Source organism: Carettochelys insculpta, chromosome 5 (genome assembly GCF_033958435.1).
Source record: "Carettochelys insculpta isolate YL-2023 chromosome 5, ASM3395843v1, whole genome shotgun sequence".
In the NCBI taxonomy this organism is placed as follows: domain Eukaryota; kingdom Metazoa; phylum Chordata; order Testudines; family Carettochelyidae; genus Carettochelys; species Carettochelys insculpta.
In genome coordinates this window covers 87,681,843-87,701,373 of record NC_134141.1, presented here as the reverse complement: position 1 = coordinate 87,701,373, position 19,531 = coordinate 87,681,843, and the positions used below count along the sequence as shown (strand labels likewise).

The 19,531-nt window shown below is 44.7% G+C and overlaps 1 protein-coding gene across 1 annotated transcript in view; it reads left to right on the top strand.

The window, feature by feature from the left end:
* The window catches only part of DMGDH (dimethylglycine dehydrogenase), a 61,801-nt gene extending 43,023 nt beyond the window's left edge, over nt 1–18,778 (top strand). The window contains exons 12-16 of the mRNA XM_074995459.1: nt 1,643–1,860; nt 3,338–3,495; nt 4,246–4,305; nt 15,819–15,953; nt 16,608–18,778. Coding sequence (XP_074851560.1) covers nt 1,643–1,860; nt 3,338–3,495; nt 4,246–4,305; nt 15,819–15,953; nt 16,608–16,823 — 787 coding nt within the window. The 3' untranslated portion in view covers nt 16,824–18,778. The remainder of the gene's footprint in view (nt 1–1,642; nt 1,861–3,337; nt 3,496–4,245; nt 4,306–15,818; nt 15,954–16,607) is intronic.
* The last annotated feature ends 753 nt before the right edge of the window (nt 18,779–19,531 follow it).

Here is a 19,531-nt window from a genome sequence, read left to right as displayed (position 1 = left end):
TGGAAGAAGGGGAAGGGAGACTGGGGAAGACACTGCCCTGAAAACACGAGAATGTGGGGTGTGCTGTTGAAAGCAAATAGGCTTTCTGACCATTTTGAGATTATTTGTGCTCCAGAAGGAAAGTTCTGGGTCTGGAAGGGGGAATCTGTTGAAATCTGGTACAAGAAGTAGAATCCAGAATCCCTTTTTAATTGTTGCTGCTCACAGGTAATAGCAGCACTTGCGATCCTTAATGCTCCAACTACTCGGAGCAAGAGGAGAAGCAAGAGCAGAAGGCATTTGCAAAGCAACAGCAGCAGCAATACAAGTTGAAACTCTCTTGTCTAGCAACATCCCTGGGCTGGCAGAGGTGCTGGACCAGAGAGCTCCTGCTGCCCAGAGCTGGTGTGGCTGGAAGGCTGTTCCTGCTGGTGGCGGGGAGCACTGCTGGCAGTCCTGTGATGACGAGAGCTGGGGGGAACCAAGCAGAGCTAGGGAGCCCTGCAGAGAATGCGGCTGGGGCTGGAGAGCCCCACTGGCAACCCCACTATGGGGAGCATGGCTGAGCTAGGGAGACCAGTGAGGGCAGGGAACCCCACCAGCATCCCCATGGCATCAGGGAGCTACGCCAGGGCTGGGCATCCCCAGCAGTGGGCGGGGGATCCTCAGCAGTAGCCCTGAAGCAACGGGGAGCTGAGCTTGGGTGGGGAGCCCCCTGGCAATCCAGCGACAGGGAGCTCCACCAGGAGAGAAGCCGGAGAGTGAGGAGCTGGTCCAGCAAATGCCTTGTACTATAGGTTGAACCTCTCTCATCCGGCACCCTTGGGACCTGACCAATGGCAAGCAAGAGAATTTGCTAAGCTTTGGGAGGTCAGTGTTGGCTAGCATCATTACCAATACTTCCATTGCTTACTGGGCTCTTAGAAGACATTTAGGGGTACAATTACAGCTAGCACAGAACACTGAGAGCCAGGACTTGTGGCTGTAAACAAACTTCATGTGACCATGGGAGACTTGGCCACGCCCATGGTAAGTAGCTGTCTCACTCACCAAAATCATGCTGGAATACAGATGTTGCCGGATGAGAGAATACCGGGTTAGAGAGGTTCAACCTCTAATTTCAGTGCCTCTTCATTTGCCAGAACACTTTATTCTTTTTAAGGTGTCCATAGGTTGTCATGGTGCAGTGGCTGAGCACTATGGCTTATTTCACACTGCACTGATTATCCTCCAGCTCAGTTCCATTGGTGTGGAGCTCTCCTAGGAGCAGATTTAGGATTTTGCCCATCATGATTAGTAATAATTAACTATTAGTAATTGCAGGATTAATAAGTTAAAGTCTGTAGTTTGGTCAGTATGTCTGATGGCTGCATCTCATCCCCATGACTTCCATGTTGTTTTATCTTTTCAAGAGCTGCTGCTGAATATTTATAGGGCAATCTGTTTGGGCTCTTCATTGTTTGTGTGTGTACTTTGCCGAGCACAGTAGAGCTCTGATCTTTGGTTGGAGCTGATGGGCATTACCACAAGATAAACACAGTTTAAGTATCACCATTTGTGCTGAATACTTATTTCCAACAGTACAATAAATCTGTAGATTATGGCCCCAGGACCAAATGCTAAAATAATTACCTTGAATGAAAGTCTTGTCCTTGACATGCAGATGGATAGAAGAGGAGGCACTTAAGGGTGGATACAACGTTGAGATTAAAAACGTTACAGATGATATGGGAGTACTTGGCGTAGCAGGTCCATTTGCACGAAAGGTTCTCCAGAAACTGACCACCGAAGATCTGAGTGATTCTGCATTTAAATTTCTTCAGTCCAGACATATTAAAATTTCTGATATTTCTGCAACTGCTATTAGGATATCCTATACAGGTAAGAGGTAGGGAAAACAGGCTATGAAAGTAATTGGGCAGCCAGAAAAATAACTAGTGTGACTAAAATTATGTTGAGAAGTTAAACTCATTATGTTTATGAAAGCACTAGATTAATCAAATTTTAAACAGACATAAATGAGAGAGAAATGGTGGTCTGTTTGTAAACATTTTCTGGGCAAGAACAAAGAAGGATTTCCAAGATCTTGCAAACAAAATAATACCACTTCCAAATTATTATTATTATTATTATTATTATTATTATTATCTTACAGAACTAAAAGCCAGTTTTGAAAACACTGTGCTCTTTGGTGAGGAGACAAGTGTTAGGGAATGACTTTGAGTTATTACTAAATTAGTACAGGTTGCACCTCTCAAAACTGGAATTCTCTCATCTGGCAACATCCCTTCTTTGACAGGACCGCGGATATTACTGAATCAGAGACTCTGGCTGGGACGTTGCAAAGAAAAGGGCCAGCAGTGGGGACTCCTGCCTGATGGTAGCCCAGAGACAGCGGGGCTGGCAGCCCTGTGCAGGGGAGTCCAGGGGCTCTTGTCCCTGGTATCAGCTCCTCTGCTGGGGCTTGTGCTGGCTCCCCAGCAGGGCGCTGAAGTCAGCCAGCAGCTGCCCAACTCCTGGGCTGGGTCTGGTTCTGTGGCCAGTGCTGGTGCTGACTCCCCAGTGGGTGGCTAGTTCTGGCAGCCCAGCTGGAGCTGGCTGCCTGTCTGGGGCTGGTGCCAGCAGCCCAGCAGGGGCTAGAGCTGTCCTCCAGGGGGCCAATGGGGCCAGGGACGGGACACAAGTAAGGGGACTGGCAGGGCTGAAGTTGGTGGGGGAGGCTGGAGACTTCCCTTCGTCCAGCAAATTCCCTTATTCAGGGCGGGTCAGGTCCTGAGGGTGCTGGAAGAGGGAGATGCAACCTGTATCTGCAAAGTGCCTTGAAAACGGAAAGCATAAGTGCTAAAATTTTATTATTTCCCTCTGTTTTTCTTTGCTAGTCACTTTTTATTTTCATTTGTCTCTGTGTTCAGCTCTACCATACTGAGCCAAATTCAGAGCTTTGTTTGAGGTAGTCCATGTTGGTGTAACTAATATCTTCCAGTTTATATATTGTATCAGTGTACACTTAGACTTAAATCTCTTACCAATTGATAATTTACGTACCCCTTAAATGTCATCTCTGACTTTGGCTTTCTTTTTTGTCCTCTTTTTACTGAATTGTTTGTTTCCAGGTTTGGCTCATCAGTTTAAATAAAAGTAATAGTGCCACTGTTTATGTACCGAGGAACAATTCTTTCAAGAGCTCCTGTGAGGCGAGGAAATTTCAGTACTCTAGTACTAATGAGTTTTGTGTAATAGGGAAATTTAGCCCTAATTTTCGTAGCACTTATGTCTTGAGTCATCATCTTGGCACTGAATATATTGGGATTGTTTAATTCTAGATTTGATTAGTCTGTTAACTTTGTTTTTATAACAGGTGAGCTGGGTTGGGAACTCTACCACAGACAAGAAGATTCTGCAGCTCTGTACAGTGTCATCATGGAAGCAGGCCAGGAAGAAGGAATTGATGACTTCGGAACTTATGCTCTGAATGCCTTAAGGCTGGAAAAAGCTTTCCGGGCCTGGGGGGCAGAGGTTGGAAAACAGAGTTATTTTTACCATTCTGTTGTAGAGGGTTTTAGTTACAGCTAGATAGAATTAAAATTTGTTCCAGTGTCTAAATCTGCAATGGAGAGAAATTAGACAGATTTTATTTCAGATAAGGAAAGTTACTATTATGATGAATTTTGCCTTTCCCGGGTGAAAATAACTGCTGTACTCGAAAACAACGAGGAGGCCTGGAGCACTTTAAAGACGGAGTGATTTATTTGGGCATAAGCTTTTGTCAGTATGTATATGGCTCACGCCCAGCAGTAGATGGGGATGTGTGCATGCCAAGAGAGGGAAAATTGCTGTTCTGAGTACTTATTCAGTCCTAATTTAACCATGTTAAATTTGCAAAGCTCTGGTTTTGTTGTTCTTGTTGTTTTGTAGTCTGGTTTTGAAGGTTTTTTTGGGTAAGGGTGACAGTTTTACATCTGGCAATACCGAGTGTTCTCCTACTGGTTTTTGTATGTTACTTTTCTTGATGTCTGATTTGTGTCTATTTATCTTGTGGCACAGAGACTGTCTGGGTTGGCCAGTATACATGGAAGGGGAGCATAGGTGGCACACGATGACATCTATCATGTTAGTAGATGTATAGGTAGATGAGCCCATGATTAGGTTAGGTCTGCATCAACCACACAATCTGGGGCTCATCCACATGAACATTCACTAACGTGAAAACAATGAGGGAACCCGTGGTGCCATCATTTATGGGTTAAATATTTGTTTTTCTAACAGATGAACTGTGACACTAATCCTCTGGAAGCTGGACTGGACTATTTTATTAAGTTAAACAAGGTATGTCTGTATTTTAAAAGTTATGTTATCTGAAAATTTCTTTTCATAAAGGCTTTAAATAGGCATGTTAAAATGGTTAATTGGTTAACCATTTTAACTCAGGGCCCACTGCCTGGCCCACCACCTGGCATAGCCGCAGCCAGGGGGGTCCTCTGCAGCTCTGAGGTCCTGCCACTTGGTCCCTTTGTGGCCCTGGGCTGCTCCAGCTCACTGCAGCTGGCGGCTGCTGGAATTCACAGCATGAGCTAGTTAACCGGTTAAGTAGTAAACAATATGCATGAGACTCTCCTGAATGTTTACTGGATAGATCTTAGGCCATGGTCACACTAGCCCCTCCTTTTGGAAGGACAATGATAATGTGGCACTTCAGAATATACTAATGAGCTGCTGTCATGAATATGCAGTGCCTCATTAGCATAATTGCAGCCAAGATAAGATTTTAGAATTGTTTTTACCTTCATTTCATTCCTTTCTACTATGGAGGATAGACTAATACATTTTATGCCCAAGCCACAAACATATCTTCAGCTTCGGCTGATGCTTGGAACTGCATTGGTGGACTACAAAGGGAAAAGGAGAGTTTCACCCTGACCCCATGTCTCTACTTATGCCATTGGCAGGACTGATAGCTGGGCATAGTAAGTTGGAGGGGGGTGTTCAGGTATTAGGTTGAGGGGTGCCTGGCGTGACATGGGGCATGCTGGCAGCACTGTGCTGGCCAGGCCGTTGTGCACCTGGCAGCTGTTGGTTTGTAAACGGTATCCTTGCAGTGGGCCGGGTAGAGCAGAGCTACCCAGGCCATGCCCCTGGCCGGCCCCTCACTCTGTGAACTGATACCCACACCCCACCCCCATGTCCACAAAAGGTTAAGCCAGGCCTTCATTCATTCATTGGCCTCCTCCTGAGGCAGAGCATCCACATTTCCCCTTAATACAAGCTCATGGTAAATCACAGTCTAGCCCTAGACTGAAATATTTTCCTCCTTATAATGTCTGTGGTGTTCTGTATAAGAACAATTGTCTTTGGAAAATATGAGAGGTGAGTGTTACAATACATCTTTTATTTGAGCATTATAGTAATATAATGCTGTACTGGTATGTTATACATGTGAAGGCATTATTACATTCTCAAAATAGTCTATTTTCTATAGGTTATCATGGGAAGATATTCAGTAACCATTTTGGAGCATTTAGAGACATTACGGTGGGAGGTGGAAGGGCGGTGACAGGAACACAAGTGCTAATTGGTAAAATTTGTAAAAGGGGAGAGGCCGACAAAAGATTTGAAGGACAAAGAGCAAAGTTTCTAGTGTGTTGTAATCATCAAAAACACAGTGCACAAAAAAAAATAGAAGAACAAAAAATACATTGGCTGGCAGCGAAGTTACTGGACCTTTAGAATCAGGGAAAAGATCATTAGGAAGGGGAAAGTTTCCCTGGCTCCTTCTTCTTCCCCAGTACTGTATATAAATGAGAGACTTCTTTCTAAGGGTATAATTGTTCATAAGCTTTACAAAGTGCTTTAAGTTACACACTCAAAGATTAAAATGATACTTTATCTGTGGAACACTCAGCAAAACCTCAGGTCATTTATACCATTAGGAACACTCAGTCAGCCTCATGGTATAGTGAAAAACTTCCATGTTACTCCAAATAATACTTTCAGAAATAAACTTCCTTCAGAAAGATTTTCCATGTTTCCCAATGGCAAGATGAATGCAGTATTGCCACTGGTAATCAAGAATACAGTGATAAAAATAACTTACAGAACTGAATTAGAACATTGGCCTTGTAAAGCCAGGGTTGTGAGTTCAGTCCTTGAAGGGGCCTTTCAAGGGTCTGGATCAGGTTATATTTAAAAAAAAAAATCTGTCAGGGATGGTAATAAGTCTTGCTGTGAGTGTAGGGGACTGGACTTGATGGCCTCTCAAGATCCCTTCTGGTTCAATGACATGTATGCATTTTCAGTTTTCTTTTAAGCAGTACACAACAGTGCCATCATCTGGACACCAGTTGCAACAACTGGATGGTTTAATTTGTATAAAGATATGATAGTGGAACACTTTGTGCTTCTACTTTCCACCTTTTCAACCCATGTTGTGAGCCAGTATTTGAGATGTTGAAGGTTATTTCTGTTAGGAGGAGAAATTGATGAAGGTGTTAAGACATTTTTTGATGAAATCTTGTTTATTTACAAAGAATATATAGTCCTACTTCACTGAAAATAAGACCTGGGATAATACTTATTAATATAGCATCTTAGCCTTACGCTATAGTTTCCAAAAATATATACATATTTAAATATCAACACATCAAAGTAGAACAAGCATGTTAAAATATAAAACTAAAATTACAAAATTAACCCTTCTTTCATGTTCAGTTGAACTTTTAAAAATCACAGCCCATAAAACTATATGCCTGGGGTCAACAACCTTCAGTAGGCAGCCCAACAAGCTATTCTGGTGGGCTGTGAGACATATTGTTTGTATTCACTGCCTGCAGGCTCAGCTCCCCACAGATCCCACTGGATGTGCTGTTCTTGACCAGTATGTCCCTGCAAGCTGCATTTCAAAGGTTGCTGACCCCTGCCATATGCAAAAATAAAATAAAAATTAGAAATATATTATTTTAAGTAGGTCACTCTTTCTCCATTGGGTGGACTATGTAAGCAGAGGAGAGTGGGCACCCTGTCTCTAGCCCATTCTCCAGCCTTCCCTGTCCCCATCCGGAGCATGGGTGGAGGAGGGAGGGTGGCATCCAATCCCAGTCCCCAGAGAGCTGGTGCACAGCCCCATCCTTGATGGAGCTAAATTCCAGACAGCCCTAGTGGTGAGATGTGCTGCAGGGGGAGCAGGACGCTGTGGGTAAAGTGTGGGTAGGGTCAGGCCAGCAGTTTGGGAAGGCATTGCCTTCCGCTGCTACTTCTACCCATTGTCCATCATAACTCCCATCACAATAGGCTGACAATGTGGTTTGAAAACAGAGAGCCATGAAGACTGTCTCTAACATACGATTGTTCAAAATATCATATTTCTTGTAACCATGGATACTCTTTAGATGAGAAAGCCAAGAGATGTATTTATTGTACAGACAACTGGTACAAACAGTTGCTTGTGAAATTTTCCAATCTGAACACAAGGATTTCACATTCTTTACTTTACTTCTAGGCATATCCCACACTGCCATCCAGAGCCCTCACCTGGCCCTGCACCCAAACTCCCTGCATCAGCCCTGAGCTCCCTTCTGTACCCAAACTCCCTCCTGGAGCCCACACCTTCTCGCACAATTCTGAACCTCTTAGGACCAGCCCACAGCCCCTCACCCCCCTTGTGCCCCAAGCCCCACTTTCACAGGCACTCCCCAGATCCTGCACGCCCCAGCTGGAGTCCTCACCCCGCATTTACACCCCCATCCCCTGCTCCAGCCCAGTGAAACAGAGTGACTGGAGGTTGGGGGAGAACAAGCAATGGAGGGAGAATGGATAGAGTGAGTGAGGACGAGGCCTTGGGGTGCGGCAAGGGCACTCAGCTTTTGGCAATCAGAACTTGGATGGGAGGCTTGGAACGGGGCATGAAGGGGCATCAATCCATGGAAGGGGTAGGGGGTCATGACCCCATGCGGGAGCATAACCCTGAGCAGCATCAGTCTCAGGATCCCCTCCCACCACAGCTTCAGGGTCCCCATCAGGGCTGGGTTGGATCCTGGAGCACAGGGAGGTACAGAGGCAGTAGGGCTGCAGCGGAGTCTGAGTCAGCAGGGGGAGCAGGTGGGGCTGAGGGTGGGCATGGCCCTCATGCCTTGCCAGAAATTGAGGAGGCCTTAGGGGATGACTGGGGATGGAGACAGGGCAGCGGGGGCAGGGAGACGAGCAGGGGTGGCAGGTGCAGGTGGCTGAGCCAACAGGTCTGGTGACAGTGTCAGAGCAGAACATCAGTTAGTCCCAGTCCCATGATTGCCACTCCCAGTCCTGTGACCGCCGCTTCCAGTTGTCCGGCAGCTGCTGCTTAAGGAGGTCTGTTGGCCTCTAGGAGGTGGCACTGTGGGACCCCAGCAGTTCGTCGTTAGCCTGGGGATGGCCTCTCTGACCGCAGGTCAGTCCCTTGGCTGTGGTGTGGGGTACTGGCTCGCCCTGGCTGAGAGGTGAGGCTGGCTTGGCCCTCGCTTGGTGCAGGTCCAGCTGTAAGAGGGACAAGGAGGGGAGAGCATGAGTCATTCATGCAGCGCAGCCCCAGGGCCCTGTCCACCACCACGTGCACTGATCAACACCCCACAGGCCAAAGGATGGGAATGTCCTGGGGTTACAGGCATGTGTGGCCTGCACAGCGGGCCTTGCCGCATGGGGATTCTGCGGTGCCTTTGGGACCTGGCTGAACACTGCACCCCCCCAGTGGCCAAATGGGGTTGTTCACCCACAGAGGGGTCCCCGCATGAGTGGCAGGTGAGTTGGATGCAGCCTTGCCCTCCCCTGGGGCCCCAACACACATATGCAGCTCGCAGCGCTGTCTGCAGGAGTGGGTGCTGACTCCAGCCTGTGGGCATGCCCTTGTGCCAGGAGCCACACTCCTCGGTGTGTCTGGGCTCAGGACAGCCCCGGTGTGGCTAACTCACTTCCAGCCATGGCAGGGACTGGCAGGCCTCCCTTTGCCGCGGGGCCTGGGGCCCATCCGGCCTCCCATGAGACTGGCAGCAGGCTGGCACCCATTATGTTATGTATGTTAGCTGGTTTTGGTTAATGCTCAGTAGGGTTAATCAGAAGCTGGTAACACACAGCTAATATCACTGCTTGTGTACATGTGTTTTACAGTGTCTTATTTAAAACTTGCTATTCAACAAGTTTTCTAGCCTGATGATTTGCCCAGTGTAGATGTGACCACTGTGCTTTACCAACTTAAAGTAATTTAACCACATTTCTCCTCAGGAAACTGGCAAAGCGCAAGTAAGGGACTTGCCTTTGCAGAGGAGGCTCCTGGAGGAATGGCACAGAGCTGACTCTTAGCCCATTTGGGAAGCCTACACTACCAAGAGTATCACTAGGCGCAGTTTTACTGCCTCCTTTCAGCAACCTTTGTACTAAACTTTATTGCGCTTAAAATGAATTAATCTCCCCTGACACTTGGAGTTTCACTTAAGTAGGAAAAACGGTGTGTTCTTACCTTGTGTCAGCTAACATGTGGTACTAAGACAAGGTAAAATTATAATTCAGACGAAGCAATTTGTAGTTGCACCATGTGTTAGCAGGTCAGTCTAGCAAAAATCCCAGCTACCTCGTTTTCACTAGAATTTTGCCGTGGGGTTAGTTGTCACGTGTTAGCTGACATGAGGTAAGAACACACCTTTTAATGGCAGCACCCATAATCAAGTCAGCTGGCTAGTAGATACATATGAGATGAGTACTGTCTCCAGTGGTGAAAGTCAGCTGGTGCACCCTGGTGCTCAGCTCCCACTAGAGCTGGCTGAGCTGAGGCAAAAGCCAGCAGGGAGTTATTTAAAGAGCTGGCAGGGACCTGGGGTGCAATAGGACAGTACCTGTATGAAATTTTAAGTTACTTTCACCCCTGGCTATCCCTATCATGCTTGGAAAAAAAGAATTTTAGATTTGATACTTAGCTTAAAGTCAGGATATTTGGTTAACATTATGCCTACCTCGCCTGCAATGCCTGTGGGAGCTCCTGCTGGGACAGGTCACCTTCCAATTTAGATTGAACAAAACTGCAACTCCCCTGTGATTATAGGTACAGACTGTCATTATCGCTATCTTACAAATGGAGACATTGAGAAAGGGAGGTTGTGTACATTGCCCAAGGTCACAGAGGGAATCAGCAACAGAGCCAGGATACTGCTAAACACCTCTGCTAAGCCTGCCAGGTCACACTACTCTGCACAGCTGAAACCTTCATTCTGGCTAAACAGTTAAGCTCCCTAGAAAATAATCTTTTCTAATTCCATTTTACCTGAAAAGCTCAGAGTGAAGATTCTTTTAAAATTGGGAAAAGATAGAACCAGATTTAAATTTACCATGAACTTAGAGTTGTTTATCACCACTCCCACGCATACAAAAATGCTTTTTCTCTATATTCCATTTTTCCTATGTTTCTTCTACCATGAATTATAATGTATATTTTAAGTGGAATTTTATGTTACATAATATAGAGTGACAAAATAAATGGAAAAGTTGCAGTGTACAGTACTGATTAATTTTCCTGATAGGAATAGGAAGTAATTGTTTCAAGTACAGCCAGACAGTCTAAGCCAGCGTCCTAAATCTTAATTTTATTTCAGTGGCCAAAATCTAAAACCAAACCAAAGGTGCCTGAGTGCTATAAGTTTGTTTACCATACAAGTAATTTGCATACCCAGCTATTATAGAAATAACATGGCTGGATTAGCCACATTGATACAGTGAGAATTTCTTGATAAAGATTGTACCTCCCTGGTCTGGCACCTTTGGGACCTCAAAATCCTGAAGGGGGGATTTTGCGAGGCCAGGGGAGGTTAATGCCCCTATCCCTGGCTGCCCGCCCTCCACACTGGCCCTCTGGCCATGGGTTCCTGATTCTCCAGCTGTGGCTTGCCACGGCAGCCACCAGCCCCTCAGCCCCAGTGCTCTGTCCCTGGTGTCTCACAGAGGTCTGCCAGGGGAAGCCGACAGTCTGGTCCCCTGCCCATGGTCTCCTGTGTGGTCTGCCAGGGGAAGCTGGCACTCTGGCATTGGTGCCTGCAGGGGGCTGCCAGGGAACACCACCTTCAACCTGGCCTCGCTGCCCCCCTTCGGGCTGCCAGCTGGTTACCCTCCTGCCCCAGCTCTGTGGTCCAAGAACATCCCTCATGCTGCCGGAGGAGGGACATTGCCAGACGATTGAATGCTGGGTTTTGGAAGTATAATCTGTATATTGTTTTGTTATTTTAAAAAACAAAGAAAAAAGCATCCCACTCTGTTTTTAGCAAAGTCCAGGAATCCTAGAGTGGATCATTCCTTGGCCACTCTTGCAGTCAGTAATATAGAGGATAACAAGAAGCAGGGATCATCAGACTGTTATTTCCAGAAGGTTTGCACAGGAAATATCAGTGCAGAATGTGGCTGTTATATAAAAATGCCTAAAACACCCTTCTTGGTGCTGAAATGGGAAGGATACCTTTCTAGGCAGGTGTAAACTTGACCTCATTAAAATTAAGTCTAAATCCTTATTGTGTTGCATATTTAATGAAAATAGCAGTGAACATGCTAGAAACATTTAAAATGTATATATTGCAGACTGCCCACTCTAATAGTTTTCATACATTTCTTACCCTGAATAATTAACAGGTGGAAATAAAATTTTTTAGCAGTCATCTTCATTGTACCAGTGATTCATACACTCACTAGCGTTAACTGTTATCTGTACAGTTAATCTGGAAGTGACCCATTAAAACAATGCACATCTGTTCTCGGGTCACACTCAAGGCTTGCTGCATTACAACCTTCATGCAAATTGTTTTTTCCATTTATAAATGATTGATTTACGGGAGTGTAGATTCTTCTGTAATCTTGAGTAGAAAGCATCTTGGAAATGAAAAATATTTAAACAAGTGGGCTTTTTTTCTCTTCATCTCTAGTCCACCTACAACTAATGAAGGGGAGTCATAGCAGCAACATGATAAATACTCCAGAAAAAGAGAAAGGTGAAATGACATGAGTTGAGTTCACCCCAACAGGCCCCGTTTCAGTGCTATGTGATACTGTATTCCATCTTGTTGGACTGCAACTTTGTTGTTGTGCAGAGGTGTGGGCTTAAGAAGCTCAGAGTTACATCATCTGAAGCTGTCATACTCATGGTAGGGTCCTCGTGGGTGAGCAGGTCTGAGGTGAGGCTTTTGGCCAACCATGGTCCAAACTTCACAAGACCTCAATGGTGGATAAAGAGCATATAGAGGGCCTTTTAGTACTCTGTGACTGTTAAGACAGCTCCTCTGAGCTAGCCACTGTGTATGTATGCCTGTCGCTCACCTCCCAATGCAAGACCTCTTCTCTCAGTTATGTCAGGGAAGAAGGGCTCGCAGAGGGCAGCAGAAGTGCTTCAAGGACATGCTGAAAGGACACCTTAAAAAAGAAGGCATCTGCCTGACAAACTGTGAGGACTGAGTGCAAAACAGAGCAGTGGTGCCAAAGAGTTTTAATGGGTCACTTCCAGATTGTGCCAGACCATAGGCTAAATCTACACTACAGTGATCTGTCAACAGAAGTTACTGTCAGAAGAGATCTTCCAGCAAAATTTCTGTCAACAGATCACATCCACATGCAAAAGTGGATTGAAAGAGCAATCTGCTCTGTCGACAGGGAGCGGGCAGACTGCCAGGCCACTCTTAGAACAGCCACCTGGAAGTTTGGCAGACAGGGCTGCCTGGTGAACCAGAAGCCCTGTCTGTCCCCCGGAGAGTTTCTGTTGACAGAAACTGTTGATAAAAGCATTATTCCTCCTCACAGAGAGGCAGAACACTGTCAGCAGAAGTGCCAAGTTTTGTTGACAGGCTGTCAACAAAACACATTTTGTGCCTATATGCTCCATGTGTTTTGTCAACAAAACCCTAGTTTTGTTGACAGAACTCTCTAGTGTAGATGTGGCCATACACCAACTCACAGCCCACTTTGAGAACAGTCAGTCATCAGACAGAGAAGCAAAAAAAGGAAGAAACAAAGGGCAAAACAGAGTAGCCAACAACTAGGTTTCATCCAAGATTACACCTGTCATTTCTGTGGGAAGATATGCAGAGCACAAACTGGTCTTCTCAGCCACATAAAACCTCACCAGTTAACTCCATTGGCAGACGTTATCTTTGCATGGAGAGTTAGCCAACGATACCGTATTCCGCAAAATGTGGGTCACAGTTCTTTCATGGACAATTTGGTATATGCAGTCTCTTGCTGGCTGATTCCCATCGTTGTGTCACTGTTTTATTGCATAAAGATCTAAACGTATTTTTTATCTATTTTAATAAAACAGTCAGATGGAACTTTTCTTTGTCAGGTTTCAGTCTGAACATCCATCAGCACAGACAGGAAAGGCTTTATTCTGTAACGTGTATTTTGTTCACTTGCATATTTTTGTACAGCGTAAAGCGTTCTGGTCAGAGTGTGGGCCACTCCCAGGTAACCACAAAAACAAAGTTGACACTTGAAACTAGTTGGTTTTTGTTATCTACAGAGCTATAGCCATTTTCTTTCAGAAATGCATCCCATGTAATAGGGACTCTGATTCCATATATCATAACAACCTTTATATACAATATCTTATATAAAACGCAAGCCCTCATATTATCCTGTCCCTTTCCTTATAAAAATATGTAAATCAAATGTGTTGCACTGTAAATGGGAAACTGGAATATACAAGCACTTGTTTGAGGAGCTACTCAGAAAATATTGCAATAATACTGAAACAAATATTTCCTTTTGTTCTTGATTTGTCCTGTTGTGTCCTTGTTTCCATGGGCAGGACTCTTCTCTGTGCAGAGATCTTCCAGGCTGGGATTCAATCCAAATCTTTCTTTTTAGGGTGTCTCTAAGTGCTCCGATTTACCAGTAACATGGGAAAATCCCTCCAGTCATGCTCAAGGTTCAGTTGTTTGTCTGGGCACCAGCTGATCTGCACCTTCTGTTTCTCACATTGCTTCCATTCTGTTCCTAGCTTCATTCACACATATATTGCCAGAATGGCACTGCTGGTCTGTTACTCTAGCAGAAGACCAGCTCTTCCATTGCCACAGGATATTTTCCCTGATGTAGCTGTGAGAATTAGGGGAGCTGCTGTTCCACTTTAGGGATGCTTAGGAAGAGGGCTTCCAGTGATGCTGCTGTTCAGCTGACTGGGTAAAATGTGACAGCAGATGTGCTACGCTGGCCTGTGAAGTATTGGGCCTGTGGTGAGGACAGCACACGCTGACACAGAACACCCATGTGGGTACAGTGAACCCTCAGGTTACACTTGGGTGTTGCATTCCTGCAACCCCCACGTAACTCACATTTTTGAACAAGTCAGCTGGGGAGACAGGAACCAGGCTGCAACCTGGTTCCCGGCTCCCCTGGGCTTGCAGGAGCCAGGACACTGACCAGTCCCTGAGGACTGGTCAGTGTCCTGGCTCCCAGAGTGCCAGGGAGCTGGGAACCAGGGGGTAGCCTGGTTCCCATCTCTCTGCCGCTTGTTGGACCCAGGACACTGACCAGATCATGGCAGGTCAGTTTCCCGGTTCCTGCCAGCACAGGGCATCCAGGAACCAGGCTGCCACTTGGTTCCCAGCTCCCCAATGCCTAGGGGGGGACCCAGGAAACTGACCAGCAAAGAGCAGCCTGGCTCCTGGATCCCCTCCCCTTGCAGAGCTGGGAAACTAACTAGGGCAGAAGCCTTGGTCAATTTCCTGGCTCCAGCCAGTGGAGGGGAGCCAGGAACCAGGGCAGTCTGGCTTCTGGCTCCCCTCCACTCCTTAGAGCCAGGAAACTGACCAGCCCACTGGGGCTGGTCAGTCTCCTGGGGGCTTCTCCTTGCTGCTTTCCCCCAGCCGCGCCGCTGTCAGGCTGACAGATGCATGGCTGGGGGAAGGCAGGGAGAAAGGGCTCTTAGGCAGCAGGCAGGCAGGCAGGTTGACAGCTGCAGAGCAGCTTCAAGTTGTGTTTAACTCACCTATTCCGAAAGTTTACTGCACAGAGAACAGAGACATCTCCACCTCTTGGAGCAGAGGAACCAAAGAAGACTGTGGGGGACTACTGTCATTCTTGCAGATGATGCTTGTGTCCAAGCAGGATGCTGGCTCCCAGTGAGGGATAGGGTCACAGCAGTCTGGGTAGTGACATGCCGATGGCTGAGACCGGAATAGCAACCAAAATAGCAAGAAGAACCATTTTTTTCCAATTCGGTAAAAAAAACTCAATAATTCAAGGGTTGCAATGCCTGTGAATACGAGACGGTCCTTAATAAATAACATCAAAACATACTTTTTGTAACCCCTATTTTAAGATCAGCACACACACAATAATTTGTAGTGTGATACATGTTTACTGTTATCAGAAATAATCATGAGGGTTTTTTTTTTTACTTTGTAATCATGGCATTAGGAGACACAAAGAAGTCCTTAAAGAGCTTCATGTGGCTCTGGAGCTGTAGGTTGCAGACCTGTGGCTGAGATCATTTCATTACATCCTAAGAGAGGTACTGGAATTCTGGCTCAGACTACTAACGGGGCCAGTTTAAACTGCCACTGCTGTAGGATAATGGATCTTACGGTATATGTAATTCTCCTCTAGTTGGAATACTGGGTCTTATAGGTCTTAGATCTAGACTAAAAAAAAGAAAAGAAAGAGAGAATATCTGATTGTGTGATGTTTTTGGGTAGAAAATAATATTTGCTGAAAGGTTGGATTTAATCTGTATTTTATATAATGTGTAATTGATGAGAAAACAAGTCTAAGGTACATTTAAATACTTGCATCTATAACCTTGTCACAGAGCTTGTATAATCATTCATCATCATTATCTTCTACTTTTTCAGCCAGCAGATTTCATAGGAAAGGAGGCACTGAAGCAGATTAAAGAAAAGGGGCTTAAACGGCGACTGGTGTATCTCACCTTGGAAACAGCTAATGTTGATCCAGAGGGAAATGAAAGTGTGTGGCACAATGGCAGAGTAAGTACTATACATCACTTTACAAGGAACTATAATTCAAAGACTGTTTCAGATCACTTTTACTGGAAATGGACAGTTGGAGCAATAATATGATTTTTGAATTTCTGTGTAGGATGACAGGTACTAATTGTACACAATAGTTGGACATAGAATCTCTTAAATTATAAATGGAAAAAGATTTCCCATTCTGTACTCTTGCAAGTACAGGGTTCTACTTACAGTATATTTCAAAACTGTGTGCATATAAGAAAAGAACAAAACCACAAACCAAAGTTTAGGCCACCAGGCCATCTGAGTATAGAGTAAATGTTGAAATATTCATTCACAGTCAATAAAAATACTCAGCATGAATAAAAAATGGAAATAGCTTTGTTTCAGGTGCAATCTTAATCAAGTGGAATAGGAATTTATCATCCTGCTGGTTATTTTTCCACTGGTGCTTTGGGAGTCGGAAATCCCCAACTTACCTGATAGTACCAAAAATGGGGAATGCTGTGAACTGCATGACACAGATGAAACAGTGTATATACTTGACTGTTGATGTTAGGGATAAAAAAAGTATTTAAAGTATTCAAAATAATGTAGTGGTGTGAGTGTGGTACAAAGCCCACTGACTGTTGGAAATGAAGATAAATGTTTGTGATTTTTTTCCAGGTTGTTGGCAACACCACATCTGGAAGTTATAGCTATAGTACCCAGCAGAGTCTGGCTTTTGCATATGTCCCCACAGAACTCAGCAGTGTTGGACAGAAGCTGGAAGTTGAACTACTTGGGAAAAATTATTCAGCAACTACTGTAGAGGAACCACTGGTTCTGACTGAGCAAACAAGAATACGCCTTCAGAAAAAGGGTGGGAGTGCCAAGATGTAAATACAGAGAATATCTACAGTAAATTCTCTAATATCAATTGGTTTGACTTATACCCATGAAATATAAAGGAGTCAGACTGCTCTGGGTTTCCAAATTACGCAGGGTGAGATTGTCATTTTTTCTGTACATCCAGTATGTGATGAAGGGGATTTAAGATGGCTCCTTTGTTCATTGAATGGAATGCTGACACAATTGGCCTGAGCACAGCAGGAGGAGACAGAGCTACTTTCAACAAGTGCTCCCCCAGCTCCCATTGCTTGTGGATAGGAAGTAGGTAAAGAACAGAGTCCGTTACTTAGCTTCTCCGCACTCTAACCAGCAGAGCTGAGCTGGTGCAGAAGGAGAAGTGGTCTGCTGTTAGTATTAGCCAATAGCAAATTACTTCCCCTCTTTCAGAGTCACATATCTTTTTCTTGGGTGCTCTTGGGGCAATGCAATTACACATTGCCCTTTGCCTGTAGCCTTGGCAAAATCACAGCCTTGTCCCCAAAGGAATAGTTACTTAGTTCCACCTAGATGCATGCTCTACAAAACCGAAGTTGCTCCTGAATGTTGGTTTAGAAATTACTATTTTAAATACACCCTGAATAGATAATAATTTTTCTCCATCTATGTAATTCTGGAAGAATTTTTGATGGAAGATAGAAACGCAGTCCTTCTTAATAAAGAAATTGTAAGAAGGCTGTTCTTCCTATTGATTGATTATTTTGCCATGGAGCAGTGAGTAAGCTATGTACAACATTATTCCACATGCAGTTTTACTGCTCAGTTTCCAAACACAGTCAAAATGTACTAAGTCATGCACTCTTTTTTTTTGTTTAGTTTTTCCGTTCACAGTTAAAATTAATTATGACAATCTTGTGTTTTCATATACAAATAAGTGAATACATATATTTAAACTGTAGTATTATATTCAATATTGTTTCTGATCATCCAAAGAAGCAAGATTTTGGATATTGTAGGAGAATATAAACACAATTATTATAATACATTTGTTAATTCCACAAAATATTCAACATCAGTTTAGACATATTATCATAATAATGCCATCCTAAAATAAACTTTTAAAAGCTAGATAGCATTCAACATTAGGCTGTTGTTAATCCGTTTCAGGGATCATTGAAACATAAAAAGGCCCCAGGAGTGCATAGTCTTCCAAAGGAGTTGGTATTTCTAAACCTTCAGCAAAGAAGGAGCAGATAAATAGAATATACCAGTGGAAACACTGTGGCTATGGTTACATTACAGCACTCTGTTGACAGAAGTCACTGTCAAGAGATTTCCCAACAAAAGCTCTGTTGACAGAGTGCAGCCACACACAAAAGCCAATTGGAAGAGTGCTCGGTTGGCTCTGTCGACAGAGTAGCTGGACTGCGGCACCTTCAGTGCTTTTTTTCTAGGAAAAAAGGTGCCAGAACTCAAGCCTCTCCTGCTGCTTCCCTCCACCATCCTGGGGACCCAGACTGTTGCCAGACTACATACGCATGGAGAGAGAGTACAACCCAACCCAGCACATGTGCAGGCAAAATCCTAACTCACAAAATAGCCATAATGCATGACACAAAACACGCACACTTAATCCTAATACACAAAACGTCTATAATGCCTGACACAACACACACACAATCCCAGTACGCAAACATCCACAAGCCTTACAGAAAACTCACATTCCTTCAGCCACACACAGCACAGCCCCAAATACACCCTGGAACACAAGCACACACATCCCCACCCCGACAAAGAGCAGGGAAGAAACCTACAGCCCCAGATTGGTGTTCCTGTCCCACACCTCCCCCAAGACTGCGGCAGATCTCTGCCACCTCCAACCTCTCAGCAGCTGCGTGTGCTGGGGAGTGGTGGCTGCCCAGCCAGGGACCCGCTTGTAACTGAATGCTTTGTGTATGTTACTTTGCCATTTTCCCCACCTCCTGTCTGGTCATTAAAGAAAACTAGAAAAAAACAAAGTGCCATGATTTTATTTAGAACAAGGGGCAAAAAAAAAAAATCCTGAGGTACACAGGGTATTTCTCAATAACAATGTGAATTCATTATTCATTGACAATGCTAAAATGTAGAGCACAATAATTACCTTGAGACTCACACTTTTATCTTCTTAATAAGCTTCAGTACACAGAAACATTTGTCAAACAATTGTGGAAGTCACCTCTGCTTCAGCAGTGACTTCCTTATTTACATGCTGACGCTAGATGCAGGGCTGCAGTTTCCTGGCTGACTTGGGAAAAGGAGCTGTGAGTAATCTGTGGGTCAGTCATTGCAATGCAGCCAGTATCAGGAGAAAGCTGTTAGCTTCTTTCACAACTCTGTAAGACCTGGGCAAGAGCTAACCAGTTCCATGTGCTCAAAGGAGTTCAGAGACTATTCACTCCATACATGCCTGGGGGTGGGCTTAGTATTCCAAATGGGAGACAGAAATGAGGCAGGTCTGTAGACCTACTGTAGTGCAGGGATCCATCCTATGATGCAATGTGCATGTTGTCCCTGTGCCATGTGAACTCACATTATCCTGTAATTGGATAAATAACTAAAAAAGACCCAATTTGGTAAAGCACTTAAACATTAGCTTAATTTTCAGCACATACTCATGTCCAACCCTGTTCATCAGAGAACTTAGATATACCATAAGTGCTTTGATGATTTGGGAGCCAAAATTTGCGTTCGGGATCCTGGAGAACAGAAAGATCCTTCAA